Raw genomic sequence first — 22,707 nt, 5'->3', positions numbered from 1 at the left:
GAATGTATCAGTCATATACTGATAGGATTTTCCCTCTCCTTTTCTGCTGCCTACTTAGCAATTGTAAATGAAAAATTTGTGCAATTGGTCGGTTGTGAGTCAACAGGGTTGTTGTGTAGTAGTCAGCAGCATAATGTTAGCTAATTCATACGGAATGAGTCTAAAACTGGTGGCTCTGCAAATTTACCTTATTGTATCTTGATGAACTTGTGAACAACGCGTGTCAGCAACGACAAAGTGACATTTTAATTTTAACAGCGAGGTATGGGTGATACTATTTCTCTTTTTTTGTCCTTCTATAAAAGCCAGGAACTGTAATTGATTTACATAAGTGATATTCTTAAGCATTCCACGGGTATTTCCATCCATGCTTGTTTCGCCGCTTTCCACAATTCTGTTGCATTCCTGGGTGGAGGATCCAAAGCTTGAATGGACCTTTCCACAAAATCCCAAAGATGCTCCACAGGGGTGATGTCAGGTGAACAGGTAGGCCATTCCATGGTGGTAAAATCTGCAGAATGCCCTTCGAACCATGTTCTGACGTTGCCCTGTGGGTGCATGATGACCATGAAGGGATGCAAATGGTCTGCAATGATGGACACGTAATCTGGCCTGTTCAGAGATGTCTAGACATACCAGAGGTCTTAATGTGTGCCAGTTGAACATGCCCCAGACCATTACTGACCATCCACCTGCCGAAATTGTTCCTTGTTGACGTGACCGGTGCATAACTTCGTGCGGTTTCTACCAGATATGCACCCTCCTGTCCACTCGAAATAACTGGAAACTGGACTCGTCAGACCGGGAGACCTGTCTCCAATCATCCAAGGTCCATTGCAATTATGTTACAAATTGCAATTACGTGTACAAACTGAAATGACAAGTTAACATAATAGTATTATGTACTGTAAATCAGCAAAAGTCCTCAGTATTTTGATGTTCTTCCTCGAGCTGCAATTACAGTCTTGGTATCTGGCATAGAGTTAATCAACTTCTGGATATACGGTTGCCCAATTTTGTGGTACCACACCTTACAATGCTCTCCTGCATCTTAATCTTACTTGTGATCAATTTTAGGCAACATTATGTACCAGCAATTTTCAATAGGGTTCAAATCTGAACTGTTGCCGGGCCAGTCCAACACTGTAATGCCTGAGGAGACTGCACCTTAAGGGAGAAAAACGAGGGAAAATATTCGTATAAGTATGTTTTAAGCCTTTGTGAGACAAGAAGACAAACTCATTAAATCTAAATAGCATAAAACTTACCAATTTTGCTGTGTGGCAAAGTGCTGAGTCCTGTTGAAAAATGCAGTTTTGGATGTTTGTGTGGTGATCCCTAATAACGGGTTTCAGGCACTCCTCCAAGATAGCATTGTAGGTTTCTGCAATCACCGTTCCATTAATAAACTTAATTTGCTCCACCCCTTTGCTTCTTATGCATCCCCAGACCATCTGACCAGCAGGGAACTTCACAGTCAGTGTTATGCAATCAGGATGAAATGCCTCCGATTTTTGTCTTCTGACATATTGCTTCTCGTACGAACCATGCAGGTTGAATTTTGATTTGTCAGAAAAGATGACCGTGTCCCATTGCTTCGGATAGTTCGTGCACTTGTTTCAACACCAGAGACCATCTCAAAGTTCAGTTTTAGATCAGGAGCATAGCATAGTGATTATGAAGGCATAGCCATACCAAATATCGACCTTGGGAAGGTGTAGTCACTCTCTTACGACCTGATCCAGGTCTTGTATTCACATCACTGGTTTCACGCTTTAATTTCAGCATCTGGGATACTGTGGAGTGGTGGCAGCCTATTTTATCAGTGATAGCAAGTGTAGAAAGCCCTTCCTGTGACAGCAACAGCTACATTTTTTTTTTTCTTTTTCTTTTTCTTAGTATCAACTGAACATCTGGAGCCATGCTTACACCTCTGCAAAACAAGATACTAATGAGTGTGTATACCCTTCTAATGCTATATTTATAAAAACGGCTGATGCAATGCAATAGAAGCATTATCTGACGCAATACCTTTGCTTTGCAACAAACAAAATGACTAATCAAACAATATCTTATACGTTTCACTACAAATATTACTTTTTTTTAAGGTGATGCAGGTGTGTGTGTGTGTGTGTGTGTGTGTGTGTGTGTGTGTGTGTGTGTGTGAGAGTGAGTGAGTGACCACCATCTGCAGACCCCCTGGAACTGGTCTACAGACCCCCCGAGTTTGGGAAACACTGGTTTAGAGCATCAGTAAGGCCAAATAGCATCGGATATCTTATAAAAGAACTAAAGTTCTCCTGGTTTTGAATCAAAGAAGGTGGGAAGTTTTTGACTATAACCATTAAAAAGTTGTACTACAAGTTTTTTCCTTCGAGATGATCTGTTCTTCAGCTGGATTCGGTTTAGTCTCTTTGTAATTTCCCTGTTTATATTTTTTTATGAATAATATAAACATAGATTACTGCAAGATCTAATACAGGGGTCCCCATAGTGGTCAATATCGACCTCCATTGGTCGATTGGGGGTCGATTAAACATTTTTACTTGTATTCATAAATTTCAGGCCAAGTCCAGAATAGAAGAAATAGCCAAGATTTTAATACAAAAATATAAAATATCTACAGCTAATATCGAGAAAGCTTAGTAATTTTTGAACAACCCTAAATTGTATTTTTTTAATATTTAAATTAATTTTTTAATTTATTTAGTGATCTAATATAGTTCCCCCAGAACTTTACCATTACTTTGTTTTCTGTTATATTGTTATACTCTGAATACTAAATTGAGAGATACTCTTAATCAAACCCATTTACTTTTTTTCAGGATGTTTCATATCTGCACTTACTCTAAAATATAAATTAAGCTACAACCCCAATAAGTACAATGGCTGACACTGTATCTAAGAAAAAATGTCGACAATATTAACAAGAGTATTTTAAATTTGGATTTGTGCACTTGATTAACAAAGAAACAATGCCTATGTGCCTCTTCTGTGAAAAGACTTTTAGTAATGATGCCATGACACCTTTGAAGATGAAAGAATACATTGAACAGGTTCATCCTGATAAGAAAAACAAAGATAGTGACAAATGGGCCTGGAGTACTGGGGTCCATAGTTTCAAATACAGATATATACAGTTATACCCAGATATTTATTAACAAATAAAGTACAAATCTGCCTCAACCTATGCCTCTCTAGCAGCATCTTCACCTTTGAAGACTCACTCTACAAACAAGTACATGGCACTGCTATGGGTGCCCCTGTCAGTTCCGTAGTAGCTAACATCGCCATGGAAGATCTAGAGGAGCAGATACACCAGAACCCACCTACACCTATTACAACGTGGTGTAGATACGTCGACGATATTTTTACCATAATACCACGTGGTTCTGAAATGGTACTACTAGAACACCTCAACTCCCTATCCAATTTCATCAAGTTTACCGTAGAATCAGAGGTGAACGGTTCGCTCCCGTTTCTGGACGTACTAGTGCATCGCGTAGGCCCACGTCTAGAGACCTCAGTATACCGCAAACCCATGTGGTGCGGTCAATTCACCAACTACGGGTCCGGCCACGCTCCAAGCCATCTCAATAGCACTGCCCGCACCCTATTCTCCAGGGCCTGGAGCCATTCCAGCACCGACACAATTAGACGTAACGAGATCTCCCGTGTGAAGGCGGACCTAACCAGATGCGGTTATCCATCCCATGTACTAAACAGATGCTTGTTACAGGCAGAAGAACTTACATTCAACCCAAGACCTCCGAAGCAAGTCGGCATATCGTCCGCCTACATTCTGTACTATCCAGGAGTGTCAGGACGTATCTCGAAGATCCTTAGAAGTTACAACATCAAATGTGTACAATTACCCGGTAGGAACCTACGTTCACTTGTCTCCAGTATGAAGACCCCTGTCACACCTGTCTTACGCAGCAATGTAGTGTACCGTATCACCTGTAAGGCCTGTAACAGTTGCTACGTAGGTGAGATATCGAGACGTCTCCAGGATCGCCTCACGGAACACGACAGAGCAATCCGGCTTGCCGAAACTGACCAGTCCGTGCTCGCAGAACATTTTTGGGCTACCAACCACGATCTTGACCCCAAGCGCGACTTTGAGATAGTGGACCACGCGCGACACTTTCGCCACCGCCTATGGCTAGAATCACTAAACATAATAAACAACCCTAAGGCATTAAATCGCCAGAAAGGCATGCGTCTGCATCCCATCCTAGAGACAACCGTTTTATTGATGGATGATCACTGGCGTAAGGCAGCACACGTCCGTGCTACAACAATGACGCATGATTAACGTGCCACACTTTGTTTGTAGTGTATTCAAAATTTTATATTAACTTATCAGTTGATAAAGGGACACGTGTTCCGAAAGCTACTGGTTTTTTGTACTTGTACTTTATTTGTTAATAAATATCTGGGTATAACTGTATATATCTGTATTTAAAAACAAAGATCTTGAATTTTTTTAAGGTGCTGAAGGAAAATTTCAGAAATTGGCCAAATTTAAATAAATTTTTTAAAGCCTCTGCTCATGTTGATAATGAAGGGCTGAATGCTTCATTCAGTATCTCTCTTATAGCAAACAAAGGAAAAGTGTATGCCATTGGTTGGTGATATTATAATATCAGCAATTAAAGAGGTGATTGAAACGATTATGAAGCAGGATTCCTGTCCTGTTTTAAAATGCCTGCCATTAAGTGTGAATACAGTGCAACGATGCATTGATGAGATGGCCGATGAATTGGAGAAAACCTTTTTTTTTTGTCTCATCTTCAAAATTGCAAATTCTCCCTCCAACTTGATGACTCAACTTTCAGCATTTAAAATATTCTAATGGTTATAGCCAAAGCCAAAAATGTATCATTGATGAGTTTTTATTTGCCAGGTATATGAAAGTTGATGGAAAATGTGAGACAATTTTACAATGTTTAGAAGAGTACTTTAAGAAAAAGTTTCCCTCAGCAATATAACTGCAGTGGCTACCGATGGTGCACCAGCAATGGTTGGCTGTTACAGAGGAGTGCTGCCCTTCTAAAGGAAAAGGTTCCGGAAGTACACACTGCTCATTGTGTGTTACACAGACACCACCATGTCAAACCAAGACAAAACCATATTTGTAATGGTGAAAGTAAAATGTTGCTGTTTGATTTGCAATGCTTCCGTGGCTATACCCAAAAAGGGAAATTTATAAAGGCACTTCAATGCACTCCATGGTAAATACCAATTGGATTTTCCACCGAATAGTGAAAGTGAGCTTAGAAAAAATAAATTAGAAGAACTTAAATCCAGATTATTTGCACAACAAAATTTCTTCATGACACCTAATTTACAACCTAAAGCAGTAACTGTATTTAAAGTGAGTCGTCACCTTGCAAAAAAATGCAGATCATTTTCTGATGGTCAATTCATCAAAGATGCATTTTTAGAAATAACAGATTCTCTTTTCGAAAATTTTAAGAACAAAAATGAAATTAAAAGTGCCCTTCAAGATTTGCAATTATCTCGAAATACTGTGATGCGATGCATCGAAAAAATGAGTAAAAATGTGAGTGAACAATTGCAGGCTCGTATTGCTGATTGTGTGTCCTTTTCTTTACAACTGGATGAATCTACAGACGTCGGCTTGTAGAATTGAGCTGTACTTGATACAGCTCAATTGCTTGTTTTTTTTTGGTATGTTTTTCAATGATTCTGCCACTAGAGAAGAACTGCTGGGTATGGTTTTGTTAAAAGAAAGAACTAGAGGTCTTGATATCTTTAACTCATTCAAACATTTTATTGAAAAAATTAAATTACCACTATTTAAGCTTGTATCAGTAACAACAGATGGAGCTAAAGCAATGACGGGGCATCTTAACGGATTCATCGCATTGTGCCAAAAGGATGATGAATTCCCAGATTTTTTGAGTTAACACTGTATCATCCACCAACAAGTGTTAGCCAGCAAAAGATTAAATACTAAGTGTTATGGACATCGCTTTTGAAATTGTGAATTCCATCAGAGGACAATCTCTTCAAAGGAGACTTTTCAAAATGCAACTTGATGAAAAAGAACTAGATGTGATATTACCACAGATGTGAGGTGGCTGAGTCGGAGTAAGTTTCTACAAAGATTTCAAAATTTGCCGAGTGAAATTTAAAAAATTTCTTGATCAAAGGGGAGATGATTATCAGCAGCTATAAGATACGGAGTGGTTGTGTGATCTGGCGTTTTGGCAGATTTTATCAGTAAATTAAGTGATCTGAATTTGGAATTACAAGTTAAAATAAAAATGTGGGTGACATGATTAGTAGTATTTCTGCATATAAATATCAATTTTTGACAAATAAAAAAAATTCGATCATTTGCAAAAATATCCTGTTTTTGAATTTAATAGTGAGAAATATGTTTCTGAAATCGAGAATGTTGTGGATGATTTTGAAACCAGGATCAGCGATTTTAAAACAATTGAAGCCATTGTTCAATATATTTCTTATCCATTTAATGTCCACTTAGATACGAAACAAATTGCAGAAAAAATTGCTGCGATTTTTGACATGGGGAAAATATTACTTGAAAATGAAATTATTACATTGCGAAACGATATTTTCCTGAAAGCCAGATCATCAGAGGAAGGCTTTTGGAAATATGTTTGCCGAGAAAAGTACCCAAGTGTAAAAAAATGCAATGAACTTTTAAATTCCTGTTTTGGTTCCACATATCTATGTGAATCAGTCTTTTCGTATTTGAAACAAACCAAGACGAAGAATCGCTGTGCTCTTACGAGCTTGCATACAGAAGATTCTTTATGGTTGGCCTTATCACAGTATTGAAAGCTTGGCAGATGACATGAAGACACAAATTTTGCATAAATAAAAATTTTAAATATGTATGAATTTAAAATAAGAATTCTGAATTGTATTGAATTTTAAAAATTTATAAACAACATTTTTCAATATGTGTTGATTGACTTTTTTAACCTTGTTCAATGAAATTTTTGAGATAGTAGATCACGGCACATTTTGAAGGAAAAAAGTAGATCGCATCACAAATTAAGTGGACCAAATATTGATTGGCTGAATGAACATGCTTGTATCAAGAATGCTTTCTTTTGATAAAAGAATGTTATTCAAAGTTGTCTAGGTTGTGCTTTGTTCATTAGCAGAAGAGGCTTTAGATTTTGCAAAAAGGTGACCAAGCTTTTTGGCACGAGGGCCAATTCGGGAAGGAAAAATGTTCTAGTGCTGAATTATAAATGATATAGGTGTGTTTTTTTTTATTTATTTGACATTACAAATTGACCAGTGCTGTCAAACTATGCAAGTGCATGTATTAAATTAGTCACTATTATTATTTAGAAATAAGATTTATGAAAGTGGTTGCATTTGTGTTGCCAAAGTAACAAAACCATGACAGTTATTTTTATGAAAGAAGAAACTTTGGTTTGATTTATATTTTTGTGTTAAGAGTATTAGTTGTATTGTGAGTAATACAACGTAAAATTATTACACACTATTTTTGTAGTAATATAATAATTATTTGTTGAGTTTAATATTTTTTGGTTCTTGTTCCTGAAATTAGATTATGATCTGTATTGTAAAGGTACGGGGGACTAACGCAGACCACAGGCAGTGTTTTGTTCTTCACTACTTTAGACAATCTTAAATGCCAAAACTTTTCTCTTAGTTCTTGCTTGTATTTGTCACTGTCTTATAAAGATAGCATCAAATACTTTTCGTGGCCCATGCACTGTTTTAATACTGCAACTTTGGTACTGTTGCGAATTGTGCTACTCTGCCGGGTGTACAGACACTGGACAAGCTTCCTAAACAAAACTTAAATCCACCAATAAGATGGCTTCGTTGTGGAAGCAGCATTATTCTTCACAGTTTAAAAGGAATAGAAATTTATATATAATAATGGGAGGGAGGTTGGGAAAAAATGATAAAATAGATGGCATGATAAATTAAGCAGATGGTGAATTATTGAGCTTAACTGTAACATACAAATTAAGATACCTTATTGATCATAGAGAAGAATGAGAACTTTTAGTAGCAAAGCAAATGTAAAGAATTATTACAGAATGTCTAGGTTGAGTAAAATTTGGATTTTTTTTTTCCACTTTTCCTTAGGGGAATTTGAATCAAGGTTTTCTCACAAATTTCATAGTATTCAGGATCTTCCAGCACCAGAAAAATATGCAAATACGACTAAGAATTATCCAAGTAAAAGTGAGTAACTCTTTTATATGTTGAGCCACTAAATATAAAGTGAGTGTAATAATTTTGTGTTACCTGTATGATATTCTTTGAGAATACTCAAAATATCATTTGATTAAAAATATATATAACTTAGATATTTTCTTGGGTAAGTGATTATAATTATTATTCAAATGCTAAGCATTTAGATGTATTGTGTTAGAAGGGGGGATGGTGTGAATTACTTCCATAATTGAGGGCTGGTTCAATAGATAATTGTATAACTTAAAAAAATTTCTTTTTTATTTCTTGCAATGATGCAAGAAAGCAAGCTTATATAGCGTCGGCCAAAAAAACCTTCCCATTTCACCTATTCATTCCCTCCAATAGTTTGTCTAGTTCTTTCTTGAATTTATTTAAGATATCAACTCCCACAGCAACAGATGGAAGTTTGTTCCAGCAATCAATCACCTGCTGGCTAAAGGCAAATTCTGCGCATTTATTCTGAACTTGAATTTGTGTCCCTTTATATGTATAGTCTGAGCAAGAGGAAGAATCCCATCATCATTGAGCTTGCTCAATCCATTCAAAGCCTTAAACACCTCAATCAGATCAGCTCACAAAGGCCTAGACTCCAGATGCTGCAGTTTAAAAAACTGAAGCTCTTGTTAGTAACAGCTTGGTTGCCCTCACAGATCTCATTGCCCTTCTGTGTACTTTTTCCAGCAGCTCTACATCCTTCCTAAAATGAGGCCTCCAAATCTGTATACAGTACTCAAGATGTGGCCTGACTTATACAATGGGATAATTGCCTCCTAGCAAAATTCTGTATATCATTGGCAAAACCCCCATGCAGACAGAATATGAAGTTCTCTGAGAAATGCAGACAGGCTGCCCCCCCCCCCCCAGCAGCCTGTCTGCATTTCTTAGAGAACTTCATATTCTGTCTTCACAATTACCCCCAGGTCTTTTTCATTTTCCACTATGCTGAGTGTATTACCACACAGTTGGTATGTTACTCTAGGGCAGTGCTTTCCAAACTGTTCTGTGAGATGTGAACAAGTGGTCTGTCAAAAACCGTAATTAATAATTAAAAAATAATAATAAATAAATTTTGCATATTTGTAGCATACACTGCTTTTGTATCATTCTAATTTTTACATAATTTTTTTTTTTTTTCGTTTATTAATATAATGTATTGGCATCAACTAATAATCAAAATAAACCACGGAACACTCTATTTTGGCAGGCTTTGCATAGAGGTAATGACATCTGCAAAAAAGTAGTGATGTAGTGATCCAATATGCCATTCGTATGCGATTTAGCCTGGAGCACATGTTGAGGAAGAGGAGGAAGTGAACTGATATGCATCGTTCGGGTGGATGAAACAAAGTAGCCTTCCGCTGACACATTTTTGCATGTTTACGCAGTGCTTGTGCGCGATGCAGACTCTTTGCAATTATGAGATTAGTTCTGTAGTAGTGCGGAAAACTAGCAAGCATAACTAAACTCACTTCCTTGTATAAATATTTTTTTGATAATTATCAGTATTTCAAAATATTATTATTAAAATAAATTACCGTGGATTTGTGGTTGGAAAAAGGAACTTTAAAACGAGAAGCAGTTACTTCTAGTAGTGCAACTGTGGTCAATGAGAAAATGAACACAATATTGTCATACTTCAAAGTGAGGATGAACAATTGCAGCCTTTTGAACCCCAGAAATCCAAAGTGAATAAACAGAAACCAACTAATAAAAGACCAAAACAAAAGTATGATGACAGTTATTTGAATTTCGGCTTTACATGCGTTGGAAATAAAGATGCTCTTGATGCACAGTTGCGTCGTATGTAATAAAATATTTGCAAATGGTTCTTTGGATCCTGCTAAACCTGTGTTCAGCAAATATATTGTGAGATGAAAAGTGTTCCATGAATAAAAAAGTTTGGGAAATGCTGCTCTAGGGTAACTGCTATCCATTTACTTTGCATGTTGATGTTAAACTTCATTTGTCAATTCTTGGCCCATCTGCTCAACTTTTCTAGATCCTGTTGCAGTAACATGCTGCCAACCTTTGTATCATGTACAGACTTGGACATTAAGCCTGATATGCCTTCATCGATATCATTGATAAATACAGAAAACAACAATGGCCCAACACCTAACCCTAGGGGATTCCACTAATAACATTAGTCCACGAAGAGAAGAGCAGTATTCATTGATTATCACTCTGTCTTCTCCCACTCAACCATTCTTCTATGCCTATATGTTGAAAATGCATCACATACCACCCAGCGGCAGATTCAGAAGCCACAAAAAAAATCTCTTTAATCAATACATGGCACTGCCTAATATTTTTGCTAGCTCTGTAAATAAATTTTATGGTTAAGTACTTGAATAAATAATATATATATATATAGTAAATGCAATAAGTACTATACAGCAGCTGAATGTGTATATGAACACAACAATATACAGCTAACAGTAAACCATTACAGCCAGAAATAGCTTATAAGGACTACTAAAGCCAATGCTAGCCCACAAGGCCGAACCCTGGAAAAATACATATAATTATTATTATTAAAATAGTTGTACCTATATTTGTTCCTAAGTTAGGAATTAATTTCATATTTGGTATTTAACTTCATTTTATATAATTTCTTCATTACTATATGGTAAAATATATCAAGTCTTTTCAACCTAGGCCATCTATGCTTTTTCGTTTTCACTGGATATTCTCTAAACAATTTCAACAATATTTTCAGATTACTTGTTAGTTCTATAATCTTTACTGAAATATTCAGAGGGTGCTGCTGCCTCTGGTTTAAGGTTAATTATTTAATTTATTTCTTGGTCCTTTAGACTTCAGAATAGCGATGGCGCTAGTGTCTCTAACTGTTAGGTATTTTGTAACATGTGCTCAAAGGTTCATTCTTTCTTTCTTTCACGTTGAACAGTTCTACATGGTAAGCTGTTCTTAACTACCTGCTTTTATTATTTGTTCAATATAGTACATACACCATTTTAAGAAATAGGATAATTTATTATAAATCAGTTATATATATATAGTTATAGGGTATTAGGAATTAGCCATTCCTCTTATATTTCTATAGTATTCTATACTTCACCATTATTTTAATCTAATTAGCACTAGAAGTTACCCTCTTATAAGCATACCAGGATCTCTTACTAAGGGTCAGGCAGTTACGCTCCTGGTACAATCCCACGTAAAATTATAAAGGCTTTTTTCTTTGCTTTTCACTTTCTACTTTCTAACTCTAATCTTTTCATACCCCAAGATCTATTAGAGCAATTCGAGGGAAATTGAGGTAATATTACTATACTTTTCCCTACTTCCTTTCTCCTAATGTTAGCTATTGCTTTCTTTCATATAAAGAAATAGTATACCACAAACGGAATTGAAAATTATAGTTGGCCTTCTCTCTTTTTATTTTATTTTATTTTCTTGTTTCCTTTTCTATATATTTGTTTCAAAGGTATCTGTCGGGCTAAATGTCATCTTGCCTGTTTGCTACTAAATTATATCATAATTAAGTTTAAGTTTTGGACAGTTAAACAGAAACAGATAGCTCCGTTAATTGTTGGTGGGTTATATTGAGAGGGTTAGCCCTTGAAAAAGTTCCTTTCAGTGTATCTGTACACCAATAGTTAACTACATAATCACCATTGTAATGTATTATATACCTTTTATATTTTATTAATAATAATTATATGTATTTTTCCAGGATTCGGCCTTGTGGGCTAGCATTGGCTGTAATGGTTTACTGTTTGCTGTATAGTACTTATTGCGTTTACTGTAATAACTAGATTACAGACTGATGTAATGAGCTATTGATGGCATTAATCGGATCTGAAAATTATGCTTTCATATTTATACTTATCCCTATTGTTCTTATATATAAAATGAAAGCATTTATGTTTAATTTTAACTTTTACTTACCTAAAGTGCACGTGCATTTATAATTTCTGGTTATTCAAATCACATGTATAACTTTTTTTCTCTCCCCAATTGGAAGATATGCTAAAAAGTGACATGTGGATCTCAGTGTGGTTGCTCTTGAGCTAAACTATTTGTTTCTCTTGAAGGTTAAAGCCTTATATCTGCTTCCAGCTTTAGTTAGTATATAAATTCTTAATTAGCCTGTGCATGCCAAACCAGTCCATTGTGCTTATCATTTATAGAAGCCATTTTGTGCAAATTATATATAACAGCAGATATAGCCTTGTTCTTTGTCATGACATGACAACATAAAAAATTTAACATTTTGAATCATTCAATTCATAACTTATAATTAAAAGCAAATTGAGACTTTTTTTTTTTTTTTTTTCAGGCTCACTAGCATGTATATAAAGTGTCTGTTGTCTTCATGTCTGTCGTTTTCATTTAATAACTTACTCAGTAGTGGATGGGTTCATAAAATTTTATAATTTCCTCTTTTAGAAAGATCTGTTGAGCCATCCTAAATTTCATTAAAATTGTGCCAATATAAATCTGTTAATTACTATTTCTTTGTATGTCTATCAGCCTGTAATAACTTGACTTCAGTGGTTGGATTTTATATTTGCCTCTTTTAGAAAAAGTGGCAATTATTTTTTTTTTCTTTTCCCCATGCATATTGCATAGGCTGTCTGTATACTGCAGCTGAAGCACTGGATATTATGTTTATTGCCATGTACTAATTGGAGGAATGAATGGGTGATATGGCAGATACACACAAATGAAATGTTCTTAGCATATGCTTAAAAGTCATTGCTTTTTTTTTTTTTTTAAATAAACCATGAATTATTATTATTTGCTAATGCACCTGAAATGTAACACACAACATACATTAAGTAAGTTGCTTTTGTGGCTAGCTATGATCATACACCGATGAGCCAAAACATTATGATCACCTACCTAATATGATGTTGGTCCTCCACGTGCAGCCAAAACAGCTCGTACCTGGCAAAGCATGGACGCTACAATATTTCTATGTCTTGTGGTATCTGGTACCAACATGTAACCAGCAGATCTTTTAACTCCCGTGGTTGAGATGCCACAGATCGGAGTTGCTGTTCCAACATAAACCACAGATGCTCGGTGGGATTGATATCTGGGGAATGGGAATTTGAAGGCCAGGGAAATACCTGGAAGTCTTCCTCATGTTCCGCGAACCAGTCTCAAACAATTCGGGCGGTGTGGCATGGTGCATTATCCTGCTGAAAGACGGCTCCGCCAGAGGGGGAAGACCGTTGCCATGAAAGGATGTACCTGGTCAGCAATGATGTTTGAGTAGGTGGTAGATGTCAGAGTGCCCAGCACATGGATGACTGGACCCAGAGTATCCCAGCGAACATCACCCAAAGCATGACACCACCGCCACTGGCTTGTTTTCGTTCCACGGTGCATCCAGGAACTATCACTTCCCCAGATAAGCGATGCACACTTACCTGGCTGTCCACATGGTGCAACAGGAAACTTGATTCATCGGACCAGACTACCTTCTTCCAATCACTCAAGATCCAGTTTCTATGCTCGCGTGCCCATTGTAGGCACTGTTGCCGGTGAACCGTGGTTAGCATGGGCACTCGGAGTATCCTGTAGCTACACAGCCCCATTTTCAGCAATGTTCAATGTACGGTGTGTTGCGACACATTACTCCCATCACCAGCATTCCAATTACCAGCGAGTTGCACCACAGTTACCCTTCTGTTGCCACATACCATCTGGGAGAGCCTTTGCTCACCTCTAGCAATGGTAAGCCATGGTTGTCCAACACCTTGCCAGCGGCTCGTGGGTTTTCCATCCTTGGACCACTTTTGGTAGGTACTAACCACAGTTGACCGTGAGCACTCCATCAGCCGTGCTGTTTTGGATATACTCTGACCCAGTCGTCTGACCATTACAATTTGGCCTTTGTCAAACTCGCTTAAGTCTGCTGCATTTTCTATCTGAAGAACAAGAGTAGCACTGATTAATGGAGCTCAGTATCAGATGTTTTTTATATTGTGTCCCAACCCTCACACGCCCGTAATTTACCTGCAGTTGCTTCGATTTGCATAACAACTTGCTGGTCATAATCTTTTGGCTCATCTGTGTATATGGTAATGTGTTTTTTTTAAGTATACACACAGAAAATTCAAATTTAAAGGTTAGAAGTCAGAATACACATTATTCTTAAACTTAAAGAGCACAAGCTTGTATTTATGTTACCTGCTGGACTTGCCAATATACTATGGACCAAATACCATAGAAGACAGGGTTTTTACTCCCCCCCCCCACATTAAGCTATCATTTGAAATCCAATCCCAACTAAAAAGTAAGGACAAGCATGTATTGTATAGAAGGAAATTCAAAAATAGATGTAGCTCTTTTTGATGACTTTCTTATAATAAGTCATCAAAATATAAGCAGCATTGATTTTTCACCTCTACTTGTACCCATCATCGTGCATGATGGAAACATCAGGTAGCACCTTTAGCCATATCTCTTTTGTGATTTTATAACTGTATCCACAAAAAGAACTGTGTTAACAGGAATATCGTCTGGCTTTAGTAGAATGTTGTCTGATTTCATAACATATAGTCCTCCTCCCAGGAAAGGCACTTGACATGGTTGGTTGTTACTCTGGCATTGACTGGTTCATTATGCTCTTAAGCATTTAAGTTTTGAAGACGTGATAATTTCCCATGGTTATCTGTTCAAAAGGTTCCTCCCCCACTTTCTGCTATTTTTTTTCTTTCGACATTATTTCTTTCTCGTTTTTATTAGGATTGTTTATCTAAAATTTACCATTGATATCTGTGGAAAACTACCACATCTAAAAAAAAAAAAAAAAAAATTTATTACGTACTAGTGAAATGAACTGATATATTGCCAGAGCAACACAGATCATGTTGAGTGTTGTTTCCTGAGAGGAGGGCTATAGTTAGGTGCCTCACTTCTTAATATGATGGTGGAAAAATTATGTGCAGTAGACTTCCTTGAGTCTGAGTAGCTGCTGATTCTTTGGATTTACAATGGAGAATGTATCTTTTTTGACTTCATTTGACCCCTTCTCCATCTCACCATTGTACTAGAATTGGTTCTGTAGAGTTCTCCATATTTTCATTTTTACAAAAAATAGTAAAATTGTGTTAGAATATAATTTTTTTTTTTTAAATTCTGCAAATTTTTTATCAATTTCTTTAACAAATTCAACCATTATAAATACTTGATAATGGTTTGCCATGATTGTTTTGTTAGTTATTAAAAGGGGGAGTGCAAACTATTTGCATGTTTACATATACTTTTCAAGGCAATTTGTATGATGATGTAATCCAATAAAGAGTTAAAATATTTAATAAACACCAACTTCAAATATTTAATACACTCCTGGCAAAAGTTAATGACTTTATGAATAAATCTGGTAAATTTCAGACCTAGCTTGGTGGCCAGGTGACTTTCTATCTTGAACTGTGAAGACCAAAGAGTTTTCTTGTGGCACTTGGGTAGGAAGTTACCAAGCTGGATTATTGGAAGTGTTAAGTTAAATATTTTATTTAACTGTAACTTATGTATAATCATACTTGAAAAACAATTTTTCATCCAGTAACTCTACTTAGAGAATGAGATTTTTGACCTGAACAATCTTGTTCTCTAATGGGGGGGGGTCGTCAATTTAACAAAAAAAAAAAAAAACCACAAAGTTTCAGTGCATCTTGGTGTCAAGATGCACTGAAACTTTGCAGTGCATTGTGAACTGACAATGCACTGCAAGAACTGACCTACTGATCCTTTGCCAAGGATCAGTAGGTCAGTTCTATCGGTTTCAGTGTGAGAACTTATAAGAAATGTACCCTGATCCTTGGCACAAGGAAGCATGAAATGTAACGAGTTAACCCAAGTCATTCTTGGCATTTTGATAATTTCTCATAGCAGTACTGAGTGTTATAGAATTTCATCCAGCTGAAAAAAAAATATTGAATGCAGTTCTCTTTCTGGTGCAGTGTCACAAATGCTCTTAATAGCCAAATCTAAATAACAATTCCATTGTTGTAAACAAATTTCAACATTTCTGAAGGGGACATTTCAGAATGTGCAATGTCTGCTGTAGTATCTTTCTTGAAACAGTCATCAGTTGATGTCTAAAAGACAATACAAACAAATATACAGACAGAGAAATGTTGAGTAAGATGTTTAAAAGCATACTTGTACTGATAGGTAATCCCAAGGCTGCTGGATTTTAATATAATGTGTGTATTTTGTCAGTGAATTTTAATTTCTAGTGCTGTGTGGACTTAAAAAATCTTCCTGCTTTTTTTAAATTTTATTTATTTATTTTTGTCCCAAAGAAACTCCCATTTTCAGCTTTCTAGATATACTTTATCTCCAGCCTTTCAAAAGTTGGCTCCTATAAATCTCTGATAAAGGAGCAGCATAGCCATCACCACTTTTTGAATACTTTTTTTTTTTTTTTTGTGAGGTTGGGGGAGGAAGTACATATTAGGTGAGTTCAGTTTGAATCCCCTTTTTTTCCTTTAATGTCTTGTGGTAGTGAATCACACTTTTGATGCTTTTTTGTTTTTTGCATATATGCAGAAATCGAGATGCTGAGGCTTTTGCAATTTCTAATGACCTTCAGATTATTTACCTACAAGAATACTAGACAATCCTAATCATACAGCTAACACACTTGATCTTTTTCTCACAAACAACCCTTCTAAGTATACGGTCGAAGTGAGTGGTCCTTTTAGCACCTCAGATCACAACCTGGGGATTGTCTCTTCTCCAATGGAGCCTTTATCTCATGCTATTCCCAACCTCGTATTGTTTGGCATTACAAGAATGCAAAATGGGATGACTTGCAAGATTTCTTTTCCTTGGTTGGATTACTGTTTCAAAACTTCTGTCATCATTTTCTCAGATCATGTCAGTGAAATTATTCTTGTGGGATTAGAATCCTTTATTCCACACTCCACTTTAAAATATCGTTCTTTATCTAAACATTGGTTTTCCAATAAATGTGGTAAGGCTGTTCAAGAGAAGAACGTTGTGTATTGTAATTGGCTTGTTTCCATTTCTTCAGTTTCATTTTCTGCCTACACCAAAGCTCGCAACAATTGTAAAGCAGTTATTAATCATTCCAAACTAGATTTTGAACAGGCTAAAAGTAGAAAACTTGCTGTTTGCCTTAATGGTAGCTGAGCATTCTGGTCTCTTGCCAAAGCTATTGGCTGCAACTTTTACCTATCTCTACTCCCACCTCTGTCAAAATCAGGTGGTTCTGTTGTCACTTCGGCCAAGGATAAAGCTGACCTGCTAGCATCCCATTTTTCTTCCAACTCGCGTATTAATGATCTTGGTAAAACACCTCCCACCATTCCTAGCACACTCCATTCAATGCCTCCTGTGGTCTTCCGTCAAAAGGATGTCAGAAGGATTTTGATGAATCTTGATGCTAAGAAAGCTCCACGTCCTGATGGTATTTCTCCACTTGTTCTCAAAACCTGTGCTCTTGTTCTTTGCCGCCTTTTTTCACTTTCTTATTCCAAAGGTGTTTTTCCTTCTGCTTGGAAATTTGCTCATACCCAGCCAGCTCCTAAAAAGGGTGACAGATCCCTTCCATCCAATTATCGTCCCATTGCAATTACTATTACTCTTTCTAAAGTAATGGAGAAATCAATTAACCACCAACTCTTAAACTACCTAGAAACCTGTCTGATCAACAGTCACTAGTATGGATTCCATCAGTGTCGATCCACTGTGATATTCTGGCTTATGTTACCCATTTATGGACAAATTCAATGGAAAAGTTTGGTGAAACACAAGCAGTTGATCTTGACATCTCAAAGGCTTTTGAACATGTTTGGCATAAAGGTCTTCTAAACAAGCTTCCATCTTATGGTTTGCCAACTGTTTTTTGTAATTGGTTATCTAGTTTTCTCTCTGATCACTCACTGAGTGTGAGGGTAGATGGCTCTCTGTCTTCTAACTTCTCCACTAATGCCGGTGTTCTCCAAGGTTCAGTTCTTTCCCCCACTCTTTTCCTCTTGTATATTAATGACCTTCTTCCATTGACTGGAAATCCTATCCGTAGTTTTACTGATGATAGCACATTGCATTCCACTTTCCATTTTGAGAAACCTTGCCTTGCTCAATCAGCTTCAACTTCTCAAATATCTACTACCAATTCCTTAAATGCAGATTTCCAGGTAATTCTCCAGTGGGGCAAAGACAACTTAGTTGATTTCAATCCTTCTAAAACTCAGTCTTGTCTTATATCTTGCAAAAAAGATTCTTCTGCTCCTATGCTTACATTTGGTGACACTCCAATTTCTAGGCAAAAAGATCTCTTTTGGGGATAACTCTTACTTCTAATCTCCCTTGGCACAAGCACATTACAAATATTGCTTCCTCTGCATCTAAAAAACTTGGTTTTCTCTTTTGCTCTCGGCATTACTTTTCTTCCAAACTTCATTCTTTACAAATCGCAAATCCGCCCTACCATGGAATATTGTTCCCACATGTGGGGCGATGCCCCCAAAACCTCTCTCAGGCTCCTAGATTCCATTCAGAAGAGGGCAGTTAGGATAATTAATGACTCATCTCTAACAGAGTCTCTCCACTCACTGTCTCATGGACGTACTGTTTCTGCTGCATGCCTTTTCTACAGATACTTCCATGGGCACTGTTCTGAATTGGCTTCTATAATTCCCGCTCTCTCTTTGAAAACAGTCCAAAAACGTGCCGCCACCAGCCAATTTCAAACTCGCAGAACCAACTTTTCATCTTCCTCGTTTAATCATTCAACTGCCGCTTTCTGGAACACCCTTCCTTCATACTTATTTTCTGAAAATTACAGTCCACAGAAGTTCAAGTCTAATGTCAACATATATCTTCCTTCATCTTCTCAACCTCCAACCCATTCACGGTACTAAGTACTATAAGTTTGAATACCTCTCGTTTGGGGTTTTCATAAAAAAAAAAAAAAAAAAAAAAAATTCTTTTAGCCGCAAGTCTACATAAGTTAAAAGCCCCCCCCCCCCAGTTTGTTTGTATCAGATAACTGTTGATTGAATAATATTTGAAAGAAATTTTTGTATATTTGCATATTTTTATTATACTTTATTTTAATACAGATTAATAACTTGTGGGCTAAACATTGCACTCCTTTCTTTACAGTGCATCGTCAACGTGCTTCCCGTCGACAGCCCCCACCACCACCTCCTATGCTTGGTAATGGTAATGTGAGTACAGGTCGAGGAGATGGTACACATCAACCTGTCCTGCATATTCAACTAGAATCAAGAATGTTTCCAAATAATATAGCTCATTGCTAATAGTAAATATCTAATGTGAAGATGGTATGAGTTGGCACAGAACAAGTAGAGAATGTTAAATGTTGTGCTATTGGGGGAGGGTGGGGGAAGACTGTGAGAAGAGGTCCATTCATCAATGTTGTTGCAGCAGTTTGACTTATAAGTGCTTGTTGTATTGATTCATGTGAAAACCGTGTCAAGTTTAGCATCATGTGCCTTGCTATGGAGATTGGTCACTAAGTCAGTTTCACAGTGACCCACCTGCATCAGGCTCTTATGCAGGTAATTATATGGCTTTCATCTTTGTTAATGTGAAGATATACTGTCATACAGTTCATTTAATAATATAGATGAGGAATTAATTTTCCAAAATTCACTAAAAATTTTCAACAGGAAAAATTAAATTACCACGTCTCCAAGTCATTTTTATTTTTATTTATTTATTATTATTTTTTCCTGTTTCATATTTCTCCATATAAAAATTTTATATAAGGTTGTTTTTTTTTTTTTTATATTTGCTGCTGCTGCTGCTGAATAATCTGCAAAATGAATCACAATGGCAAAAATTGCCCAAATGTTTGCAGTCTGTTGAGAGGTGTAAAATAGAAATGGTGTACTATACTATTTTTAAAGAAAAGTTCCTTTGTTTTCAACGTAGAGGTTTTTTATTAATTTATTTTTGGTCACATATATATATATATATTAAAAAAAACAGCCTTAGGAATATGTTCTCTCACTTAGACTATATCTAAAGTAGATCATCATAATGAATATTTCTGCTAATTAATTGAATTTTGCAAGCTTAAATTATATTCCTCACAGAACTAAACTTTCTAGGAAAGGAAAGAAAACTGTAATATTCATGGATGCCATTTTCTTCAGTGTATTTGTATAGAAGTTTAAAAATCATTGAAAGAAAGTGGATATAGACTGGAAAACTTTCACATATCTACCTGCCACTTGATTATTCTTTTCTTACCAGTGGCTGCTGAAAATTCAAACCTGTATCTTATTCTGAAAAACATTGTGAAAATTGTAAAAATTGCTTGTGCATAATGTATAAGATTTTATTGAGCTGTTATATAAATCATTGTATAATTATAGTAACCTGTACGTGACAGGATTTAACTTTTCAAAGTTGCTTGTTCAATTGTAGCTAACATTATGTAGACAAATAAATACTGACATGATAAACAGTCTTTTGATATCTCATTTCTTATAATATTGCAAAAAAAAAAAGTACATATTTCATAAAGCATCACTAAAATCTAAAAATAAAATCTAAAATCAATCTAAAATCTATTGCATTAAAAGGATTGCTGTTGTTATTTTAGCCTTATTTGATTTTTAAAAGTTACAGTATGCAGTAATTTGATAGCAGCATATACAAGTTTTATTTATGTAGCCTAGGGTGCTCCTTCCACTGGAGTGACAAGATTTTGACATTTTCTGAAGAAAATGTCCAGGAGTTTCCTCATTTAGTCTGTCCCATTATTTGTTACAGCAATGCTTAAACTTTTTTTTGATCCCATGGCTCCTCAAATCTGATTAAAGTTTCAAGGCTCCCTAGATCCAGTAATAATAATTTCAGCTAGGAATTGATAACAATACATAATTATCTATTATAATTAAATACTAAGAAAGCAAATTTCTTTTAATTAAAAAAAATGCAAAGTTACCTGAAAAAAGAATAACTAAAATGAACTTCAAATTTATTGTAAACTTTCAGGATTACTACCTACCTTGAGATGGATGCAGTTTCTTATTTTTGCACAATAAATTAATATCAGGGATGAAGTGGAAAATTTAACTATTAAAATAAAACTGAATTCTTGTTAATAAATTATCTTATTTTTAATAATCAAGCATGTATGAGTTCTTGGTGAACCTAAACAGCATTCTGATGCACTCTGGTCCATTCCAGAACCCTGGTATTTGAAATGGGAATTCTTAGATTTGCCTTCAAAACTTGCATTGACAGGCATATCCTGTTTGTTTTGATTACCAGTAAGAGTGAATATACAGCTTCACAGTGATATGAAAAGTGGATTATGATATCTAAAGCAGCTTTAGCAATTGATGAGTTGGCTTATCCAGAAGTCCACAAATTCTCTTTCTATTGAATTCTATTTGAAGGACAGTCTGACAATCAGTTCTGACCACAGAATATGGTCATATTTTAAACCAGTGGTAGTAATGCAAGACCTGACAGGTACCCTTTGAAATATCTGATGTGCATCAACTGTTATTGATTTAAAATCAGTTTTATTTTCTACCTTCCTAAGTATAGGCAAACTTTTGAGATGTTTTGGAAATTATAAATGCAAAGAACCTGACAAGTTCTGTGTGACCAGTTTTTGTGTCTATAGTCATGTGGTACCTCATAGGTTCTGCTCCAAATACATATTCAGTGATTGCTATTCTAGGTCATTGGTCAAGGTTACCCATCAGTAACGCTCTAACTTCCCAGGAAAATATTCCCTTATTTAAAATGATATTTTTGCTTTTATTATCTAGTAAAGAACATATGGCTTGCACATATGATGTGAAATTGGAGCATTGGATCACAGATGGAGGAGGGATCTGCTGTGGAAAGTAACTCCTCTTTTTTTGTGTATAATTGTTTTACAAAATGTGATTTTTTTTTTTTTTTTTTTTTTTTTTGCAAACTGAAAAAGGGAAAATAATGTGCAAAAAACAATATTCTTAAATATTTAAATTTTTTTTATTAAAAATCAAATGAATACACACAGTGCTGAAATCCATTAAGAAAAGAAGAGATATTGGTATCCTGCAAGCAAAATTGTTCCAGAAACAAAAAATCAAAGTTGGGCACCAGTAACAAATGCGGACATTACTATAGCCAGGTTAAAGAAGCAGCAGAGGCATTTTTATCCAGTCATACCCTTTGTAGGGAAAAAACTGTAATTTGGTAATATGATCAGATATAATCTTTTTAAATTGAAGTAGAAGTGAAATATTGTTGATAGTAGGAAATTGTTAAGGCTTGTAAACATCTCTGTGCATCCTCATTCAAAACCATTGTCATGGTGAAAGCTTATGTTATATGCCTGAAGTTTGTAATTCATTTCTACAATTCATTTATGTTCCCAAAAATGTCTGCCAAATACAAAAAAGAAAGGACAACCATTGCTGATCATTAAAGTGGGCATGCATGCATGTATGTATGTATGTGTGTATGTTT

The 22,707-nt window shown here is 35.8% G+C and overlaps 1 protein-coding gene across 1 annotated transcript in view; it reads left to right on the top strand.

Annotated features, from left to right (window-relative positions):
- Positions 1 to 19,916, top strand: part of LOC150079463 (uncharacterized) — a 94,825-nt gene extending 74,909 nt beyond the window's left edge. Inside the window, exons 5-6 of the mRNA XM_090382553.1 lie at positions 8,137 to 8,235; positions 19,366 to 19,916. Coding sequence (XP_090238679.1) covers positions 8,137 to 8,235; positions 19,366 to 19,523 — 257 coding nt within the window. The 3' untranslated portion in view covers positions 19,524 to 19,916. The remainder of the gene's footprint in view (positions 1 to 8,136; positions 8,236 to 19,365) is intronic.
- Positions 19,917 to 22,707: the final 2,791 nt, after the last annotated feature.

This window comes from Mastigoproctus giganteus, chromosome 10, assembly GCF_048544385.1.
Source record: "Mastigoproctus giganteus isolate SK-2022 chromosome 10, ASM4854438v1, whole genome shotgun sequence".
NCBI classification, from domain to species: Eukaryota; Metazoa; Arthropoda; class Arachnida; order Uropygi; family Thelyphonidae; genus Mastigoproctus; species Mastigoproctus giganteus.
This window is presented reverse-complemented; position numbering and strand designations above follow the sequence as displayed.